General features: G+C 39.3%; 1 protein-coding gene across 1 annotated transcript in view; it reads left to right on the top strand.

Moving 5' to 3' along the window:
• The window catches only part of LOC137501886 (hemolymph lipopolysaccharide-binding protein-like), a 73,996-nt gene extending 66,366 nt beyond the window's left edge, over positions 1-7,630 (top strand). The window contains exon 5 of the mRNA XM_068229031.1: positions 7,293-7,630. Within this exon, the coding sequence (XP_068085132.1) occupies positions 7,293-7,447 (155 nt within the window). The 3' untranslated portion in view covers positions 7,448-7,630. The remainder of the gene's footprint in view (positions 1-7,292) is intronic.
• Positions 7,631-22,054: the final 14,424 nt, after the last annotated feature.

Raw genomic sequence — 22,054 nt, 5'->3', positions numbered from 1 at the left:
TTGCCTCGTCCTTATACGACAAATTCGATATTTTGCCTATCTATATAAATAAAATCGTAACGACCGTGTGTCTGTACATTGATCATTTTGGCGAAATTTCCGTACAGTTATCCGTTTCAGGTGTAATAATGACCATCTGCATGATTTTTAGCTTTGGTGTCTATTAGTCTGTATGTTTGTCTGTTTGTCTGTCCTTCTATAACTTGAAAACTACTGGATATAATTCCACCAAACGTCATATTTAGAATCCACCTTTCCTTGGGTAGGTTTTAGCGCAAATATCGTTTCTAAATCCCTGAACTGAGTGGGGATTTTTACGAAACCGAAACCGTGATTTTTCACTCCTTCAAAGTATACACAACCGACCTTAATGGAATTATACCTGCCTTAAGGTAAATTAATTTCTAAACCTTTTTTTTCTCATGTGCATCATTTCGATAACAGGATTTAATAAGGGAGATATCAATAACGGACCATTTTTCGGTACAAATCCCAGCGGACTTAACCCAAGAACGGGTGCGTGTAAAGCGTATTTCTTACAACTTGAAAACTACTGAAAATATTTGAACCAAACTTTATACACTGACTGACAGAGCAAATACAACACCAAGGAGGAGTGGTTCGAAAGGGATGAAAGTTGGGGAAAAAACAGAGTCGGCACGGAAGAATAATTGATGTTTATTTCAAACCGATATGCAGGTTACACAATGCGCACGGCATCGACTCAGTAGGATGTAGGACCACCGCGAGCGGCGATGCACGCAGAAACACGTCGAGGTACAGAGTCAGTAAGAGTGCGGATGGTGTCCTGAGGGATGGTTCTCCATTCTCTGTCAACCATTTGCCACAGTTGGGCGTCCGTACGAGGCTGGGGCAGAGTTTGCAAACGGCGTCCAATGATATCCCACACGTGTTCGATTGGTGGGAGATCCGAAGAGTACGCTGGCCACGGAAGCATCTGTACACCTCGTAGAGCCTGTTGGGAGATGCGAGCAGTGTGTGGGCGGGCATTATCCTGCTGAAACAGAGCATTGGGCAGCCCCTGAAGATACGGGAGTGCCACTGGCCGCAGCACATGCTGCACGTAGCGGTGGGCATTTAACGTGCCTTGAATACGCACTAGAGGTGACGTGGAATCATACGCAATAGCGCCCCAAAGCATGATGCCGCGTTGTCTAGCGGTAGGGCGCTCCACAGTTACTGCCGGATTTGACATTTCTCCACGCCGACGCCACACTCGTCTGCGGTGACTATCACTGACAGAACAGAAGCGTGACTCATCGGAGAACACGACGTTCCGCCCCGCCATTCCCTCATCCAAGTCGCTCTAGCCCGGCACCATGCCAGGCATGCACGTCTATGCTGTTGAGTCAATGGTAGTCTTCTGAGCGGACGCCGGGAGTGCAGGCCTCCTTCAACCAATCGACGGGAAATTGTTCTGGTCGATATTGGAACAGCCAGGGTGTCTTGCACATGCTGAAGAATGGCGGTTGACGTGGCGTGCGGGGCTGCCACCGCTTGGCGGCGGATGCGCCGATCCTCGCGTGCTGACGTCACTCGGGCTGCGCCTGGACCCCTCGCACGTGCCACATGCCACATGTCCCTGCGCCAACCATCTTCGCCACAGGCGCTGCACCGTGGACACATCCCTATGGGTATCGGCTGCGATTTGACGAAGCGACCAACCTGCCCTTCTCAGCCCGATCACCATACCCCTCGTAAAGTCGTCTGTCTGCTGGAAATGCCTCTGTTGACGGCGGCCTGGCATTCTTAGCTATATACGTGTCCTGTGGCACACGACAACACGTTCTACATTGACTGTCGGCTGAGAAATCACGGTACGGAGTGGGCCATTCGCCAACGCCGTGTCCCATTTATCGTTCGCTACGTGCGCAGCACAGCGGCGCATTTCACATCATGAGCATACCTCAGTGACGTCAGTGTACCCTGCAATTGGCATAAAGTTCTGACCACTCCTTCTTGGTGTTGCATTTGCTCTGTCAGTCAGTGTATATAGCATACATCTGTCCAAGGGTATGTTTCCCTGGTGTCTTTTAGTTAGTTAGTTAGTTGTTTGTCTTTCTATAACTTGAAAACTACTGGATATATTTCCACCAAACTTCATATTTAGAATCCACTGTCCTTGGGTAGGTTTCAGGACAAATATTGTTTCTAAATCCCTGAACTAATTGGGGGTTTATACGAAACCGAAACCGTGGTTTTGCACTCCCTCAAAATAACAACAACCAAACGTAATGGAAATCTACCTAGCTTAATGGAAATTAATTTCTAACACTTTTTTACTCATGTGCATCATTTCGATACCAGGATTAATAACGGAGATATCATTAACGGACCGTTTTTCGGTACAAGTCCAACCGGACTTAACGCAAGAGCGGGTGCGCGTAAAGCGTATTTCTTACAACTTGAAAACTACTGAGATATTTCAACGAAATTTTATATTTAGCATCCACACCTCCAAGGGTAGGTTTTAAGGTTTATACCATTTCAAATTCCCTGAATGGACTGGGGTTCTGTAAGGGACCGAAATGGTGATTTTTACTCTCCCACAATATATAAAGTACAAGACCAACTTGACTGGAAATCGATCAAACTGTTTGGAAATCCAATTCTAATTTCTTTTTCTCATGTGCATTTTTCAACGGGAGGATTAATAAGGGAGATAACATGAAAGGTCGGTTTTCAGGCTAAGTCTAGCGGTCATAGCCCAAAAGGTGTTATACGTGGAGCAGATTCCTTATCTATCTAGATAAATCATATCGTAACGACTGTGTGTCTTTGCATTGACTACTTTGGCGAAATTTTTTCACAGCTTTCCGTTTAAGGGGTAATAATGACCACCTGCATATATTTTATTTATAGTTTCCTAGAAGTCCTAAATTTAACCCCTCCCCCTCGCCAAAAATCAAGATTGCCTCACAATCTGCCACACGAGCTAAATAATTGAAATTAAGAAAAATGTATACGTTTTAGCCTGTAACCTACGGAAAACTTCCAAGATCTTTAAATATTTCACTTTTTATGCCGAATAATATCGAAATATAGGCAATTTAATGACGGTGCAGACCTTCGTTTCGAGGTTTTTCACGGCTAAACGGTAAGCCCTATCACAAAACGGGTGGCAAGATCTCCGTTCAATTTCGAGTGATCTACAACTTTGGTCCTGTGATATTTTGTTGTCTCTCACTCTATCTCTCTCTCTCTCTCTCTCTCTCCCTTATAGGGTAGATTTGGCTGTATATTTCGATGGTTCGTAAATTTTGTGCTTTTTACACGTGTATTACTTAGTTTGACACACTTACAGGAAAGGTAGAGTCATCGAATTTGGCACGCACATTGACACGACCAATGGCTATATGCGAACCCAATTTCATGATTCTAGCTTCCACATTAGTATGTGAAAAATAATGTAAAATGATGAAAATGTACCCAAATTTCACCCCATTCAAATATTGAAACTCAATCGAACCCATAAATGTGTCTGTCTGTTAGGTCATCAGCCCAGAGGCTGGTTGGATCCTCAAATAGCACCACCAAAGGTTATTCGGTTATAAGGAAACCCCAAAAACCAATGGCAGCACCAAAATGAGGCGTACTAGGCAAGATGAGGAGTGAGGTAGTTTGCCATTGCTTTCATCGTGAGATACGAGAACCTGTTTTAACACCAAACATGTAGAGCGATAAAAGGGACGTCTGAGGGTGCAAACCGTTTGTTGGTATGATGTACCGTTTAGAAGCAGTAAATCTCGAAATGAAGGTTTGCAAGTTCAAACGTGTCCGTAATTATCTGTCATCTATATAAATATAAACGCAACGACCGTCTTTCTATAGATTGTCTATTTTGGCGGAATTTCCGTACAGTTATCCATTTCAATTGTAATAATGATCGTCTGCATATTTCTTAACTTTGGGGTCAGTTTGCCGGTTTGATTGTATGAGTTTTTATAACTTGAAAACTACTCAATATATTTCTACCAAACTTGATATTTAGAATCCACCTGTCCTTGTCTAGGTTTTACTGGGGGTTTATCCGAAACCGGAACCATGATTTTGCACTTCCTCAAAATATGCACATCCGAAATTAATCGAAATCTACAATCCTTAATGGAAATCCATTTCTAAAACTTTTGTTCTCATGTGAATTTTTCGACAGGAGGATTAATAAGTGAGATATCATGAACGGTTGGTTTTGCAGGTTAAGTCCAGCGGACGTAGCCAAAATGTGTTGTACGCGGAGCAGACTCCTTAGCTATCTATATAAATAAAATCGTAACGACTGTGTGTGCCTGTACATTGGCTATTTTGGTGAATTTTTCGTACAGATACCCGTTTGAGGGGTAATAATGATCGTCTGCATATTTTTTGGTTTAATTTCCTGAAAGTCATAAATTTACCCCCTCACCCAAAATCCAGATTGCTGCATAATCTGCCAGACAAGCAAGAACATTGAAATTTGGCAAAATTATACGTTTCAGCCTGTAACAAACGAAAAATTACATAGATCTTTAATTTTTTCACTTTCTATCCCCGAAGAATATCGAAATATGGAAGCAATTTTAATGATGGTGCAGACCTTTGTTTCAAGGTATTTCGTGGGATAAACGGGAACTCCTATCACATAACGGATGGCACAATCTTCGTTGAATTAGGAGTGATCTTCAACCTTGGTCTTATGACTTTTTGTCGTATCTGTATCGCTTATACGTTAGATTCGTCTCTATTTCTAGATTTTAAGTAAATTTGGACTCATTACCTATATAATTCATACTTTCAATCACTTACAGGAAAGATAGTATGATCAAACTCTACACGAACATTGGCCCACCCAGTACCTATATGCGAGCCAAATGCTATGTCACATAATTATCCGAAAAGTAATGCAATGTAAGATAATATTACACAAATTTCAACCTATTCAACGTTTCTGACTCAATCTGACCCATGAATAGACGAGATGCGAGAAAATACCATAGGACCAGCCATTTAAATCGCTGAATACTGCGCCTTACGGTATAATACTTTATCAATATGACGTACCGTTTAGCAGCAGTTACCCTGTAAATGAAGGTCTGCAATATTGTAAACATGCATATACTTTCGTATGTCCATCTATATATATATATATATTCATTGATGTCGATTTGTAGCGATCGAGAAAGGGTGTGTCTGCTATTGTAATCAGTACTCCCTACACCGATTTTGACTGCTGGCAATAGGAATGGGGTCCTTCTCCATCTCCTGTGTAACTGTCATTAGTAAGGAGGGCCTACCATTTTAATGAATAATTCACTTTTCGATTTTTCTTGCAGAAGGTAAGGGTTCATGCAGTTTTGTTCGAAAGTCCCCTACCCTATTGTGTTTGGCTCTAGGCCAGGGTGCCCGCCATTATAAACAAATGTTCCAATCCAAACTTTGACTAGCATTAGGCATAGTGGCCTGCTATTGTCATGGAAACTCATTAAATCTGTGTGACTGGCAGTAAGCTGGCTGGCAGCAGTAAAAAGGGCCTGTCGTTATAATGATAATTGCACAACTCAATTTTAACTGGTGGTAGGGAAGTTGCCTGCTATTATAATAAAAAACTCCTGTAATCTGTCTGAAAGTAGGAAATGGGTCTGCCATTGTAACTAAAACTCCCCAAATCGATTGTGACCGTGCAGTAGGCAATGGGGCTGCAATTATAAGGTAATCTTGCCAATTCGATTGTGAATGGCAGTAGGCAAGTGAGCCTGCCGTTATCATCACAACTCCGCAACCCTCACTTTACATTGGAAACAACGTATGAGGAACACCCCATGCTATTTCTCGGATAAGGCTAAGAGACATGCAATTTTAAAACAATCTAATTTACTGCACGCACAGTCTTTACGTCGATATCCGTATACAGTGTAGAATACCGTAGCGAAGCACGGGTACATTTGCTAGTAATAGTATAAAACCGTTGCGGTTTTCCTATAAAACCCCCGTCTTTACAAAGATTTTAAAATGATATGCATATCGAAACCTTCCCCGGGGTGAGTATACTCTAAATATGAAGTTTGGTTGAGATCTATCCAGCCGTTTCGACGTGATGGTGGAACAAACAAGCAGACAAACAGACACGAACAACTTTATTTATAAGAAGATACATCCTAGGTGCTTGCAGGACAACTAAAGCTACACACACACCTTTTAATATTCAAAATGAATGTAAGACTTCATCAACACAACAACATAATCAAACTATACCTGCTCCTACATAAGCAGCTTCCCTCAACCACATTTGATCCCATGTTGATGTATCTCCGGCCACATTCAAGAAAGTCGCTTTTAAAATTCCAGTTTAGTTCTCCGTTAGAGAAATCAGATTGTGTTGGGGAAGAGATTTTCACTTCTTAGTCTAGGGCTGGTGCCAAAATTCTGCGTTTCTCAATTCTTGTGCTAATTACCGCTAATACCTTAGGGAGTAAATTAAATTAATTTCTCATGTTCCTCTGTATTATAATAGTAATAATAATAATAATAATAATAATAATAATAATAATAATAATAATAATAATAATAATAATAATAATAATAATAATAATAATTGTCAACATTACGTAGCTAAATAAGTTAATGAAATCACTTCCTCATGTTCCTCTGCATTTATTAATGTACGACGGAATATTTGCCGAAAAAAGACAGGTATAATTGTTCGACATCTTGAGATATTTTTGTGACACTAGATCCATCAGAATAGGAGTGTATTCTTTGGGTTGTGTACATTGGAAAGTAAAACATGTGAAAGATCACGTTATTGAGTCAGGGAAGGAAGATACAGGGACAGAAGAGAAAGTTAATGAATTCCCCGGAAACATTTTATGTCCAGTTTGGGTCCAAAGAAATTGGATGATAGTGTGTTTTATGATTATAATAATTTATGACATATTTAGGCCTATATATGTCTATCGTAAGTAGAATAATGATCCAATCAGCGTCCGTATGTTATCAGTGTTATCATACAAGCCTCGCAGTGTGTCTCCCCTGAATATTTTTGTAGAGAGTTTGAAGAAAGTGTAATAATCCTAAAAGTATACCTTTTTACGTTAAAAGAAAGTAATAAATATTACTGATGATCTAAAGTAATAGCATGGGTTATGAATTCCAGGATGTGATTAAGATTCCAAATAAACACGAGGTGTTGTGGCTGTGATCAAGACATCAATTTTCATATAAAATTGTAAGCTTGTAAGAATGATTTTGACTGAAATATCTTTAGACATTACTGAATGCGTTGTTAAACGTTTCAGGTGCTACCCTCAAAGAAGCTGGCTATGACAAGTGGGATTCAGGAGAACCCGCAGGAAATTACAATCAAAACGTCGGTGGGGTTGACAACAACGGACTGCTCCATGACATACCCAATGCGTGGAAACTTGGATATATATGTGAGCAAGGACTTTAAGAAATCAACATTGAATTAATATTGCTTGACAAGTGATACAAATCGCCAATCATATTAATACCCAAATTGTTATAAAATGTGAGGATCTTAACATCTGTGTTCATACACCAGCATTAACAGAGCAGTAAAATCATGGAAAATGTCTTAGAAATGTACGAAAAATGCAGAATATTTTGCAGAATATATGTTGTTCTTTTCATATTACAGTCCTTCTTAAGTGAGTATGAAACCAGACCATTGTCCTTAACTGCTTCGATATAGTACACTTGCGTGTATTTGAGAAGTTTCCGTTCAAAAGGTGCTATGTCCATCATAAGAACGTTGTAGAGAAACGCAAGGAAATGAGTTATAAAAGACACATAGAACGTACCCATGATCGGGTATGGTACTACTTTTAACGAATTACATCTTTCTTATCTGGATGTGTCATAGAATATCGATAGTATTCAACCTCTGCAAGGCATGTGGACGAAATACTAAAAAGTGTTGCAGTGGAAATACCACCTTGTTAACAAACACACCTCATTTGTACAGGAAGGAAGAAGCCATGATTTCCTTGTTAGAAAACGCCACTGGAATTCCACTCACAAAATGGTGAACAAACATCAGCTCTAGGGCAGCCAAAAGCCGAATAGTATTACCTGAAATTGAAATAGCCCTATTCCCGTCCCTCACATCAGAATCAATTTGTCCTAATAATCAGGGCCCCGGTCGACCATCCGGAAAGGTATTCTGGTTCGATGATGGTCGACAAGTTGTTGAATAATATTAAAGGTAGATTTCGGGATCATATGTTATAAAATCTTTCCTTTCCGCTCAAATATACGTTTGGAATGATAATTCATTTCTTTCCCTCCTTTGTATAAGTATCACCAGTAAAGCCAACTTCTTCACACCCGTTGTTCATTATAGTGTACTGAAAATTTCCAAAATAAGTAGGTAATTATACAGTTTCACGAATCCTAAGAGCAATAGATTTCCAACCAGACTATTGTACACTATATCGAAAAGTAGACGAAAATGTCCAGGCTGGTACATCGTGGTCCAGTTAAGGTCATACTTCCCAGTGCTTCACTGGATATACTCTGCCAGACATTATCAATGTTTCCACAATCCGGAGATCATTTTTCACCCGAAAAATGCTGGTAATCAGAAACTCAAATGTACTACGGCCTACAGTCTAGAAAACTACTTGCATTGTTTGGAAGTGACAACATCCCGTATCACAGTGGAGGAAAGGGAACCAGAGTAGAGTGTACTCCAGGAATGGGTTAATACAGGTGTTAAGAAAAGTCGAAGTGAGGGACGAGTGTAAGGGAAAGTGGTATTTATTTCAAGTCGGTACGAACAACACAGGCTAAGAATGTGCAGGAATACGAACCAACTCGTTTGGGAATGTGTGGGATCATGCTATAGCAGCACGGGATAAGAATTAGGGAGAAGATAATGTTATTACAAATTTACTATACACGATGGATACTGTACGGAAGGTGATTGGAGACAATGGAGTAAGTGTGCAGGTGAGATTTGTAGATCCCAACTGGTGAGCAGGAGATAGGGATCTGCGCTCAGATGGCCTTCTCCTGAACTGTTGGGGTCCATTGTGAATGTACGGTGAGCTGCTTGTTTTACAAGTATTGTAGGGAGGTAAATTCAGAGAAACCGTTTGGGCTAAGGAGCAGTGATGAAAGTATGGGAAGTCATGTACGGATGGCATAAATTTCATAGTGTTAAACTTTAAAGTTACCGGAAGTAAAGGAAACGTTTTCAATTTAATATATATTTACCGTATACCGTAATATAAGTTGAATCGAGGCTGAGACGTGATATACTGGATGCGGGAATTTTCTCCCAGAAGTGGAATACTTATCGTAGCTAGAGGATAAACTCGAAAGGAAGGGGTGTATTCATACTGGTGTAAGAAACATTTATAATTTATGAAAAAGTTAAGGGCAAGGAATTGTAGGTGTAAGACACATCTCTAAAGATAAGAGGCAAATTCATTTGTTTAGATTTACGGACTTAAAATGGGTGACCCTAACTCTCATGCGGAATTAATAAGATAATTAATTATACCACGATTGACACAGGATGGAAACGAGTGTGCCTCCTGTGATTTAAATTTACCAAATGATAACTGGAATGCTAATGCGAATGACAGAAAGCATGGCCAAAAATGGTAAATAAGTTAATCTGGAATCAGTGATCAATGATCTGTATTTAGGGCTGTCGCTCAGGTGGCAGACACCCCATCAAATGTTTACCCACATATTAAACGTTTTCAAGGAACTTTGAAATTTATGGAACATTTCCCTTCATAATTTATTTCAGTCTTTTACTCCTCGTCCTATAAATAAATATTTGCCATGATTTGTCCTCTTGAATTTAAACTTTAACTTCATAATGCGATCTTTCCTAATTTTATAAGTTCCGCTGAAGCTTATGTCATTCCACTCTACCTCTCTAATAACACCAAGTCTTCCCAGCCCAAAGTTTTCAACACTTTCGTAACACTACTCCTTTGTCGGAAATTACCCAGAACAAATCGTGCTCTTTTCCTTTGGATCTTTTCCGGTTCTCGAATGAAGTAGTCCGGGTGTGGGTTCCATACAGTGGAACCATACTCCAATTCGGGTCATGCCAGAGATGTAAACGCCTTCTCATTTATATCCTTACTATAAATCCTAAATCATCTCATAAACATATGAATAGATCTGTGACCTTTTTTAACAACCTTGTCAATATGATTTCCCCAATGAAGATCGTTCCTTACATTAACACCTAAGTACTTACAGCAGGGCCTCCAAAACGCCCAAAACCTCACGTGTGCAAATCGAGGCGCAAGAGCTCCGTGCACTGTGCATCGGTTCCACTCAGATCGGCTCGGACTAACGCTTCGTCTCTGGGCTACTCGCCTAAGCTCGGCCCAACTCGGCTCAACTCGGCTCGGATTTGGAGAGCTACGGAGCAAGTGAGGAAGAGGGAGACAGGTGGAGCGAGCGAGACAGGCGTGGGGAAAGAGAGAGGCAGCGCTACTGCTCCAAATCTAGGAGTGGGGGTCTGCACTCTGAGCAACCAAGTGAAGTCTTCATTTGCACCGTGCACAGTGCATGCACTAGGCGCATGCACCCTGAGAGGCCCTGACTTACAGTGTTCCCCATGATGTACTATCACCCCACAAACACAATAATTAAAACTGACGGGACGTTTCCTCCTGCTGAAACTTACAACCTGACTGCTCGTCCCTTTTAACATCATACGATAGTCTGCTTTCCATCTAGCAACATTGTCTTGGTTTTTTGTAGTCGCTCACAGACCTGTAACTTATTTTCTACTCTATACAGCATATTATCATCCGCCAATAACCTTTTCTGTTGTTCCAGTCCTTTGGTCATATCATTTATGTACACAAGAGAACAAGAAATTATTAATTATTATTAATTATTAATTTAATGCATGTTATAGTAGACTAAGAAATATTCTGAATTAGTTATAGGCCTATTACTCTCATGTTGCTGGTTTCCTTTTTTATCATTGGTTGTTACTTATTGGTTATTTTATTTCATTGTACTGTAAGTTCCATTCCATTGTTTTAATATTAACATGCATAATGATTTCTCTCTTTCCTATGTAATAATTGTATGGTTAATATTACATAATTATTTACTGAACACGGTTTCGAACTTACTATATCTCCTTAACATTAAATCTGTATACATATGACAATTATGTTTCTACAATATTGTGGTTTTTCGCCATGTATTGCATGTTTTTCTTTATGTTTAATTTCTTCTTTTTCCTTGTATGTGAAATATTTAATTTGTATTATTTGTATGTTGAAAGTATCGCTGAATGAGTGAATAATGTAATTGTGCTCATCACCTTATATTCACATCAAATAAATAAATACATAAATAAAATAAATCAATAATACTGCCCTGCGCGAACTCCTTCTTAATCATTACAGGATCACACCAATCAATCAATCAATCAATCAATCAATCAATCAATCAATCAATCAATCAATCAATCAATCAATCAATCAATCAATCAATCAATCAATCAATCAATCAATCAATCAATCAATCAATCAATCAATCAATCAATCAATCAATCAATCAATCAATCAATCAATCAATCAATCAATCACTACTGATCTGCATTTAGGGCAGTATTCCAGGTGGCAGATTCCCTATCTGTTGTTTTCCTAAACTTTTCTTAAATGATCGCAAAGAAATCGGAAAATTATTGAACATTTCCCTTGGTAAGTTATTCCAATCCCCAACTCCCCTTCCTGTAAACGAATATTTGCCCCAATTTGTCCTCTTGAATTCCAACTTTACCTTGATATTGTGATCTTGCCTACTTTTAATGACACCACTCAAACTTATTCGTCTACTGATGTCCTCCCACGCCACCTCTCCACTGACAGCTCGGAACATACCACTTAATCGAGCAGCTCGTCTCCTTTCTCTCAAATCCTCCCAGCCCAAACTTTGCAACATTTTTGTAACGCTACTCTTTTGTCGGAAATCACCCAGAACAAATCGAGCTGCTTTTCTTTGGATTTTTTCCAGTTCTTGAATCAAATAATCCTGGTGAGGGTCTCATACACTGGAACCATTCTCTAGTTGGGGTCTTACTAGAGACATATATGTCCTCTCTTTCACATCCTTACTACAACCCCTAAATACCCTCGTAACCATGTGCAGAGATATGTACCATTTATTTACAATCCCATTTATGTGATTACCCCAATGAAGATCTTTCCTTATATTAACACCTAGATACTTACAATGATCCCCAAAAGGAACTTTCGCCCCATCAACGCAGTAACTAAAACTGAGAGGACTTCTCCTATTTGTGAAACTCACAACCAGATTTTAATCCCGTTTATCATCATACCATTGCCCACCGTACATCTCACAACACTATCGAGGTCACCCTACAGCCGCTCACAATCTTGGAACTTATTTATTACTCTATACAGAATAACATCATCTGCAAACAGCCTTATCTCTGATTCCACTTCTTTACACATGTATATAAGAAAACATAAAGGTCCAATAATACTGCCTTGAGGAATTCTCCACTTAATTATTACAGGGGCAGATAATGCTTCGCCTACTCTCCGAGTTCGATTTTTTAGAAATATAGTCACCAATTCAGTCACTCTTTCGCTAAGTCCAATTGCACTCATTTTTGCCAGTAGTCTTCCATGATCTACCCTACCAAATGCCTTAGATAGGTCAATCGCAATACAGACTATTTGGCCTCCTGAATCCAGGTTATCTGCTATATCTTGCTAAAATCCTTCAAGCTGAGCTTCAGTCGAATAACCTTTCCTAAACCCACACTGCGTTCTGTCAAACCAGTTATTAATTTCGCAAACATGTCTAATATAATCAGAAAGAATGCTATCCCAAAGCTTATATGCAATGCATGTCAAACTGACTGGCCTGTATTTTTCGGCTTTCTGTCTATCACCCTTTCCTTTATACACAGGGGCTACTATAGCAACTCACCATTCATTTGGTACAGGTCCTTCAACCAAACAATAATCAAGTAAGTATTTCAAATATGGTACTATATCCCAACCCATTGCCTTTAGTATATCGCCAGATGTCTTATCAATTCCAGCTGCTTTTCTAGTTTTCAACTTTTGTATCTTACTGTAAATGTCATTGTTATCATAGGTAAATTTTAATACTTCTTTGGCATTACTCACATCCCCTGTCTGGACATTATCCTTGTAACCAACAATCTTTCCATACTGCTGACTGAATACTTCTGCCTTTTGAAGATCCTCGCATACACACTCCTCTTGTTCATTAATGATTCCTGGAATGTTCTTTGAACCTGTTTTGGCCTTAAAGTGCCTATACATACCGTTCCATTTTCACTAAAATTTGTACGACCACCAATTATGCTTGCCATCATGTTATCCTTACCTGACGTCTTTGCTAGATTCAATTTTCTAGTAAGTTCCTTCAATTTCTCCTTACTTCCACAGCCATTTCTAACTCTATTTCTTTCCAACCTGCACCTCCATTTTAGTCTCTTTTCTTCCCTGTTATAAGATTGTGGACCACCTTTAAATGTACAAACCTATTTTCACATTCCTCAACAATTGCTTTAAACCCATCCCAGGGTCTGTTTACATTTTTATTTACCGTTTTTCCACCGATCATAGTTACTTTTTAGAAACTGCCTTATGCGTGCTTTATCAGCCATATGGTACTGCCTAACAGTCCTAATTCTAATCTCTTACTTTCTTTCACATTTATTTTTAATTACCACAAAAACAGCTTCGTGATCACTAATACCATCTATTACTGCGGTTTCTCTATAGAGCTCATCTGGTTTTACCAGCACCACATCCAGAATATTCTTCCCTCTAGTTGGTTCCATCACTTACCGAATCAGGTGCCCTTCCCATATTAACTTATTTGCTATTTGTTGGTCATGCTTCCTGTCGTTCGCATTACCTTCCCAATTGACATTTGGTAATTGAGATCACCCGCTAGATCACGTTCCTTTCCTTATCGTTTCCCACATATCTGATTATCTTATCAAATAATTCTGAATCAGCATCTGTGCTATCCATTCCTGGTCTGTACACTCCAAAGACCTCTAGTTGCCTATTATCTTTAGAAATGAGCTTTACCCCTAGAATTTCGTGCTTGTCATTTTTAACTTTTTCGTAGCTTACAAATTCTTCCTTCACGAGAATGAATACTCCCTCTCCTACCTTTCCTATCCTATCTCTATGATACACCCTCCAGTTCCGTGAGAAAATTTCTGCATCCATTATATCATTTCTCAGCCATGATTCAACTCCTATTACAATATCTGGTAAGTATATATCTATTAAAATGCTTAATTCGATTCCTTTGTTTACAATGCTTCTACAGTTGAGCACTAATATTTTTATGTCATCCCTACTTGATTTCCAGTTCCCTGTTTGCTTAACACCGCTCCATAGACCGCCCCCTTTCCCTGAATGTACCTGCCTATAACACTTCGAAACAAGTTTCCTAACTTATAAGTACCACTGCGGTTTAAGTGAAGGCCATCTGGGCGCAGATCCCTGTCGATCAATCAATCAGTCAATACTGATCTGCATTAAGGGCAGTCGCCCAGGTGGCAGATTCCCTATCTGTTGCTTTCCTAGCCTTTTCCGAAATGATTTCAAAGAAATTGGAAATTTATTGAACATCTCCCTTGGTAAGTTATTGCAATCCCTAACTCCCCTTCCTATAAATGAATATTTGCCCCAGTTTGTCCTCTTGAATTCCAACTTTATCTTCATATTGTGATCTTTCCTACTTTTATAAACGCCATTCAAACGTATTCGTCTACTAATGTCATTCCACGCCATCTCTCCGCTGACAGCTCGGAACATACCACTTAGTCGAGCAGCTCTTCTTCTTTCTCTCAATTTTTCCCAACCCAAACATTGCAATATTTTTGTAACGCTACTCTTTTGTCGGAAATCACTCAGAACAAATCGAGCTGCATTTCTTTGGATTTTTTTCCAGTTCTTGAATCAGGTAATCCTGGTGAGGGTCCCATACACTGGAACCATACTCTAGAGACATATATGCACTCTCCTTTACATCCTTACTACAACCCCTAAACACCCTCATAACCATGTGCAGAGATCTGTACCCTTTATTTACAATCCCATTTATGTGATTACCCCAATGAAGATCTTTCCTTATATTAACACCTAGATACTTACAATGATCCCCGAAAGGAACTTTCACCCCATCAACGCAGTAATTAAAACTGAGAGGACTTTTCCTATTAGTGAAACTCACAGCCCGACTTTTAATCCCGTTTATCAACATACCATTGCCTGATTTCCATCTCACAGCATTTTCGAGGTCACCTTGCAGTTGCACACTATCTTTTAAGTTATTTATCACTCTATAGAGAATAACATAATTCGCAAAAAGCCTTACCTCCGATTCCACTCCTTTACTCATATCATTTATATATATAAGAAAACATAAAGGTCCGATAACACTGCCTTGAGGAACTCCCCCCTCAACTATTACAGGGTCAGACAAAGCTTCACCTACTCTAACTCTCTGAGATCTATTTTCTAGAAATATAGCAACCCATTCAGTCACTCTTTTGTCTAGTCCAATTGCACTCATTTTTGCCAGTAGTCTCCCATGATCCACCCTAACAAATGCTTTAGACAGGTCAATCGCGATACAGTCCATTTCACCTCTAGAATCCAAGATATCTGCTATATCTTGCTGGAATCCTACAAGTTGAGCTTCAGTGGAATAACCTTTCCTAAAACCGAATTGCCTTCTATCGAGCCGGTTATTAATTTCACAAACATGTCTAATATAATCAGAAAGAATGCCTTCCCAAAGCTTACATACAATGAATGTCAAACTTACTGGCCTGTCATTTTCAGCTTTATGTCTATCACCCTTTCTTATACAACTCTCCATTCATCTCGTATAGCTCTTCCGACAAAACAATAATCAAATAAGTACTTCAGATATGGTACTATATCCCAACCCATTGTCTTTAGTATATCCCCAGAAATCTGATCAATTCCAGCCGCTTTTCTAGTTTTCAACTTTTGTATCTTATTGTAAATATCATTGTTATCATATGTAAATTTTATTACTTCTTTGGCCTTAGTCTCCTCCTCTATCTCGACATTATCTTTGTAACCAACAATCTCTACATACTGCTGACTGAATACTTCTGCATTTTGAAGATCCTCACAAACACACTCCCCTTGTTCATCAATTATTCCTGGAATGTCCTTCTTGGAACCTGTTTCTGCCTTAAAATACCTATACATACCCTTCCATTTTTCACTAAAATTTGTATGACTGCCAATTATGCTTGCCATCATGTTATCCTTAGTTGCCTTCTTTGCTAGATTCAATTTTCTAGTAAGTTCCTTCAATTTCTCCTTACTTCCACAGCCATTTCTAACTCTATTTCTTTCCAGTCTGCACCTCCTTCTTAGTCTCTTCATTTCTCTATTATAATAAGGTGGGTCTTTACCATTCCTTACCACCCTGAAAGGTACAAACCTGTTTTCGCATTCCTCAACAATTTCTTTAAACCCATCCCAGAGTCTGTTTACATTTTTATTTACCGTTTTTCCACCGATCATAGTTACTTTTTAGAAACTGCCTTATGCGTGCTTTATCAGCCATATGGTACTGCCTAACAGTCCTAATTTTAAGACCTTCCTTCCTACCACATTTATTTTTAACTACCACAAAAACAGCTTCATGATCACTAATACCATCTATTACTTCCCTTTCCCTATAGAGCTCATTTGGTTTTATCAGCACGACATCCAGGATATTTTTCCGTCTGGTTGGTTCCATCACTTTCTGAATCAGCTGTCCTTCCCATATTAACTTATTTGCCATTTGTTGGTCATGCTTCCTGTCGTTCGCATTTACTTCCCAATTTACATCTGGCAAATTCATATCTCCCGCTACAATCACATTTCTTTCCATGTCGTTTCCCACATAGCTGACAATCCTGTCAAATAATTGCGAACCCGCGTCAATGCTACCCTTTCCCGATCTGTACACTCCAAATATATCAAGTTGCCTATTATCTTTAGAAATGAGCCTTACACCTAGAATTTCATGTGCCTCATCTTTAACTTTTTCGTAGCTTACAAATGCTTCTTTCACCAGAATGAACACTCCCCCTCCCACCATTCCTATCCCATCTCTACGATACACACTCCAGTGCCGTGAGAAAATTTCTCCATCCATTATATCATTTCTCAGCCATGATTCAACTCCTACCCATCCATTAGGATCTGGAAATCTCACTCCCAGTTTCCCACAAACCCACTGCATAGTCTCATTTAAGTCCCCAATCACTTTCCAGTCAGTATCCCTCCTACACAGTATTCCACTGATAACAATCTCTGCATCTTTAAATTTCATCCGTGCAACATTTACCAGATCCCACACATCCCCAACTATGTTGGTACCTATACCTGCTTGCCTTACGTTGTTAGTACCAACGTGAAACACTACCACCTTCTCCTATCCCTCTCCCTTCTCTTCTACAATCCTCAACATCTGCCTCAACCTAATTCCTGGATAACACTCTACCATGGTTCCCTTTCCTCCACACACTTTCCCCACATGGGTAACGATGGAATCCCCCATGACCAGAGCCTCAACCATACCCACCTCATTTTATCCCCTCCCCTCTTTGTCAGCCCTATCTCCTCTCACTGCTGCAAAAGCTACTTCCTCCTCACTTTTCCCCCTCCTATGACCCTGTTCCACCTGTCTTTTCCTTTCCACTACACTACCTTTCCCTTTCCTACCTTTTCCCGTCCTCCTACTTACGCACATCTCAGCAACAGTTCCCTGTTCCTCGTCTTCCCTCGGTTGTTCTACCTGCAGTGACTCGTACCGAATTCTAACAGACACATGTCCTGAATTCTGATCCTGAAAAGAGCCCTTAGCCTGCAATCTCCTTCCCCTTAAAACATTAGACCACCTGTCTTCTACAATTCCCCCATTTCCTCCCTATCACTCCTTTACACCTACTGTATCATGTACATTATTTGAGGGAGGCCTACTTTCCTTCCTGTCCTCTGAGAAAATCCTAATTATCTCCCTCAAACTCTCCAACTCCTCCCTCATACTCCTTAATGCCATGCCACACCCAGAGTTCCTACAGTTGCACTGCTTAGCCATTATTTACGGAATAATGGGAAGAAAAGGAAAGATGAAATAACTTATTCGGTGGAAAAAATGAAAGGAAAGAAATATTGCCTATGAAAATGAAAGGATAGAGATATTGTCTAGGATAGTTCACAAAAATCACACAACAACAACAAGGTAATTAATATAAGCTACTACTACATTACAATACTACTTAGTTGTATGAATTTTTTTCTACAACACACAAACAGAATGAAAATTGCTGTTAATTACTGAAAACCGAAAGTAATACAAAGAATTAGGTCTACAAATTCTAAACTGCAGTTAAGTCTGCCCTAATTACTGCAACAGAATTCTAGTAAGAGAGTTAATACAGATACCACAGATACTATAGATAGTACAGATGCTATACTACACAAATATTTCACAATCTATATAAATAAAATTGTAGGGGGTGCGCTGTCTGTAATTTCTTTTGTTTTGCCAATTTTTCAGACATTTATCCGTTTTAGGTCAACTCAAGACCGAATCGGTGGTTTTTACGTTTCGTGTCTGTTTGTTTGTCTGTTTGTCTGTCTGTTTGTCTGTTCCACCATCACGTCGAAATGGCTGGATAGATCTCAACCAAACTTCATATTTAGAGAATACTCATCCCGGGGAAGGTTTCGATATGCATATCGTTTTAAAATCTTTTGAATACACGGGGGGTTTATAGAAAAACCAGAATGGTTTTCCCACCATCACGCCGAAACGGCTGGATAGATCTCAACCAAACTTCATATTTAGAGTATACTTATCCCGGGGAAGGGTTCGATATGCATATCATTTTAAAATCTTTGAATACACGGGGGTTTATAGGAAAACCAGAATGGTTTTTCCACTATCACGTCGAAACGGCTGGATAGATCACAACCAAACTTCATATTTAGAGTACACTCATCCCGGGGAAGGTTTCAATATGCATATCATTTTAAAATCTTTGAACAGACGGGGCGTTTATAGGAATACCTGAATGGTTTTTCCACCATCACTTCGAAACGACTGGATAGATCTCAACCAAACTTCATATTTAGAGTATACTCATCCCGAGAAAGGTTTCCATATGCATATTGTTTTAAAATCTTTGAATAGACGGGGGATTTATAGAAAAACCAGAATGGTTTTCCTGCATTTTCTCTTATACTATTGATTTTCTATAAACTTAGTTTACCGTACGTGAAACGTCTCTTCATTATAAACAACTATCGTCATGTTCATAATTTACATTACTCTTCACATGACGGAGAAATTTACAATTTTCCGCTGGTATCATGCTCTGCATTGAGTGACCGACAGACCGACAACTAACCTACAGGTTACCATGGCAACGTCTCTGACTGCATGCCAGCAGGGAAGTAACGTATTGCCATTTTCCTCATCATGCTTTTAAATTCGTGGTTGTTCCTTGGGTAGAAGGCAAGAGAGGCGTCAATCGGCCTATCTGCGGGATATTGGCGGAATATCGTTGGATGTTATAACCGCCCTCGAATAGATTAAATAATAACACCATTAGTCATCTTCTTATTATTTGTTTACCTAAGAATCACTGGACCTAAATTTCTCCTCTGTTATCGCTTTATTATATCCATAACTCACATTAGCATAATTTATCGAGGGGCATTTGATTTTCCAATACATTCACTTGGCATTTACATATTTGTCGTTATCCGGCTGTCCTCAGTTATAATCCACTTTCTATCCTTTCAACTTTTTAAACTGTATTATTTTCTTCCTTAATTACGCCGTATGTACGTGAATGCTACAAACTACTGGATGTATTTCCAACAAGACTCATATTTAGAATACACCTGTCCTTGATAGGTTTTAGGGCAAATATTGTTTCTAAATCCCTGTACTGACTGGGGGTTTATACGAAACCGAAACAGTGATTTGCACTTCCACAAAATACACAACCAAACTTAATGGAAATCTACCTACCTTGGTAGAAATTAATTTCTAAACCTTTTTTCTCATGTGCATCATTTCGATACGAGGATTAATAAGGGAGATATCATTAACGGACCGTTTTTCTGTACAAGTCCCATCGGACTTAATTCACGAGCGGGTGCGTGTAAAGCATATTCCTTACAACTTGAAAACTACTGAAGACATTCGAAAAAAAAAAATATTTAGTATCCACCTGTCCAAAGGTAGGTTTTAAACGTAAATAACAATTCATGTTCCGGAATGGACTGGTGGTTTATAGGGAACCGAAATGGTGATTTTACTCTTCCACAATATATACAGAACAAGACCAACCGGACTGGAAATCGACCAGACGTGATGGAATTCCACCTCTAAACCTTTTTCTTCATGTGCATTTTTTCGTCAGGAGGATTAATAAGGGAGATATCATGAATGGTCACTTTTGCAGGTTAAGTCCAGCGGACATAGCCCAAAAGGTGTTTTACATGGAGCAGATTCCTTATCTATATAAATCAAATCTTAACGACTGTGTACCTCTACACTGACTATTTTGGCGAAATTTTCGTACAGCTTTCCGTTTAAGGGGTAATAATAACAATCTCCATAATTTTTGATTTCCTGAAAGTCCTAATTTTTACCCGCCTCGACCGAAATCCAGATTGCGGCATAATCTGCCAGAAGGAAAAGATAATTGAAATTTGACAAAATTATACGTTTTAGCCTGTAACGGACGGAGAACTTCCAAGATCTTTAAATTTTTCACTTTCTATCCCCGAAGAATATCGAAATATGTAGGCAAATTTAATGATGGTGCAGACCTTCGGAATGTCCTATCACATAACGGATTGCACAATCTCCGTTCAATTTGGAATGATCTACAACCTTGGTCTTATGACTTTTTGCCGTATCTGTATCCATTTTACGTTTGATTTTTCACTATTGATCGATGTTAAGTAAATTTGAAATGTTCACATGCATAATTCATACTTTCAATTACTTATATGAAATACAGAATCATCAAACTCTTCACGCAAATTGGCCCACCCAGTAGCCATATGTGAGCAAAATGCTATGTATGTAGCTGTCACATAATTATCCGAAAAGTAATGTAATGTGAGATAATCTTACAAAACCTTTACCCTTTTCCACGTTTCTAACTCAATCTGACCCAGGAATAGATGACATATCATAGGACCAGCCATTTAGGCCACTAAATCCGGCGTGTCTTATGGTATAATCTTTTGTCGATATGACGTACGTTTAGTAGCAGTTAATCTGTAAATGAAGGTCTTCAATATTGTAAACACGCATATACTTTCGTATGTCGATCTATATATATTCACTGATGTCGATTTTTAGCGATCGAGAAAGTGTGGGTCTGATACTGTAATCAGTACTCCCCACACCGACTTTGACTGGCAGTAGGAAAGGGTTCCTTCTCCAACTCCTGTGTAACTGTTATTAGTAAGGCCTACAATTGTAATGAATAGTTCCCTTCTCGATTTGACTTGCAGAAGGCAAGTGAGCATGCAGTTTTGTTTAAAATTCTCCTACCCAATTGTGTTTGGCAGTAGGCAAGGGTGCCCGCCATTATAAAGAAATGTCCTCATCTAAAATGTGACTGGCTTTAGGCATAGTGGCCTGCTATTTTGATGGAAACTCACCAACTTGGTGTGACTGGCAGTAATCTGGCTGGCAGTAGGAAAATGGGCCTGGCATTATAATGATAACTGCACAACTCAATTTCGAGTGATAGTAGGGTAATTGCTTGCCATTATAATAGAAACTCATCAACTGTAATCTGTCTGGAAGTAGGAAAGGGGGGCTGCCATTTTAACGAAATCTCCCCAAATCGATTCTGTCCGCGTAGTAGGCAATGGGGCCTGCAATTATAATGTAAACTTTCCAACTCGATTGTGAATGCCAGTAGGCAAGTGAGCCTGCCGTTATA

The sequence above is a fragment of the Anabrus simplex genome, chromosome 1 (assembly GCF_040414725.1).
Source record: "Anabrus simplex isolate iqAnaSimp1 chromosome 1, ASM4041472v1, whole genome shotgun sequence".
Taxonomy (NCBI): domain Eukaryota; kingdom Metazoa; phylum Arthropoda; class Insecta; order Orthoptera; family Tettigoniidae; genus Anabrus; species Anabrus simplex.
The sequence above is the reverse complement of the archived record's forward strand: the minus strand, read 5'-3'. Positions and strand labels throughout refer to the sequence as shown.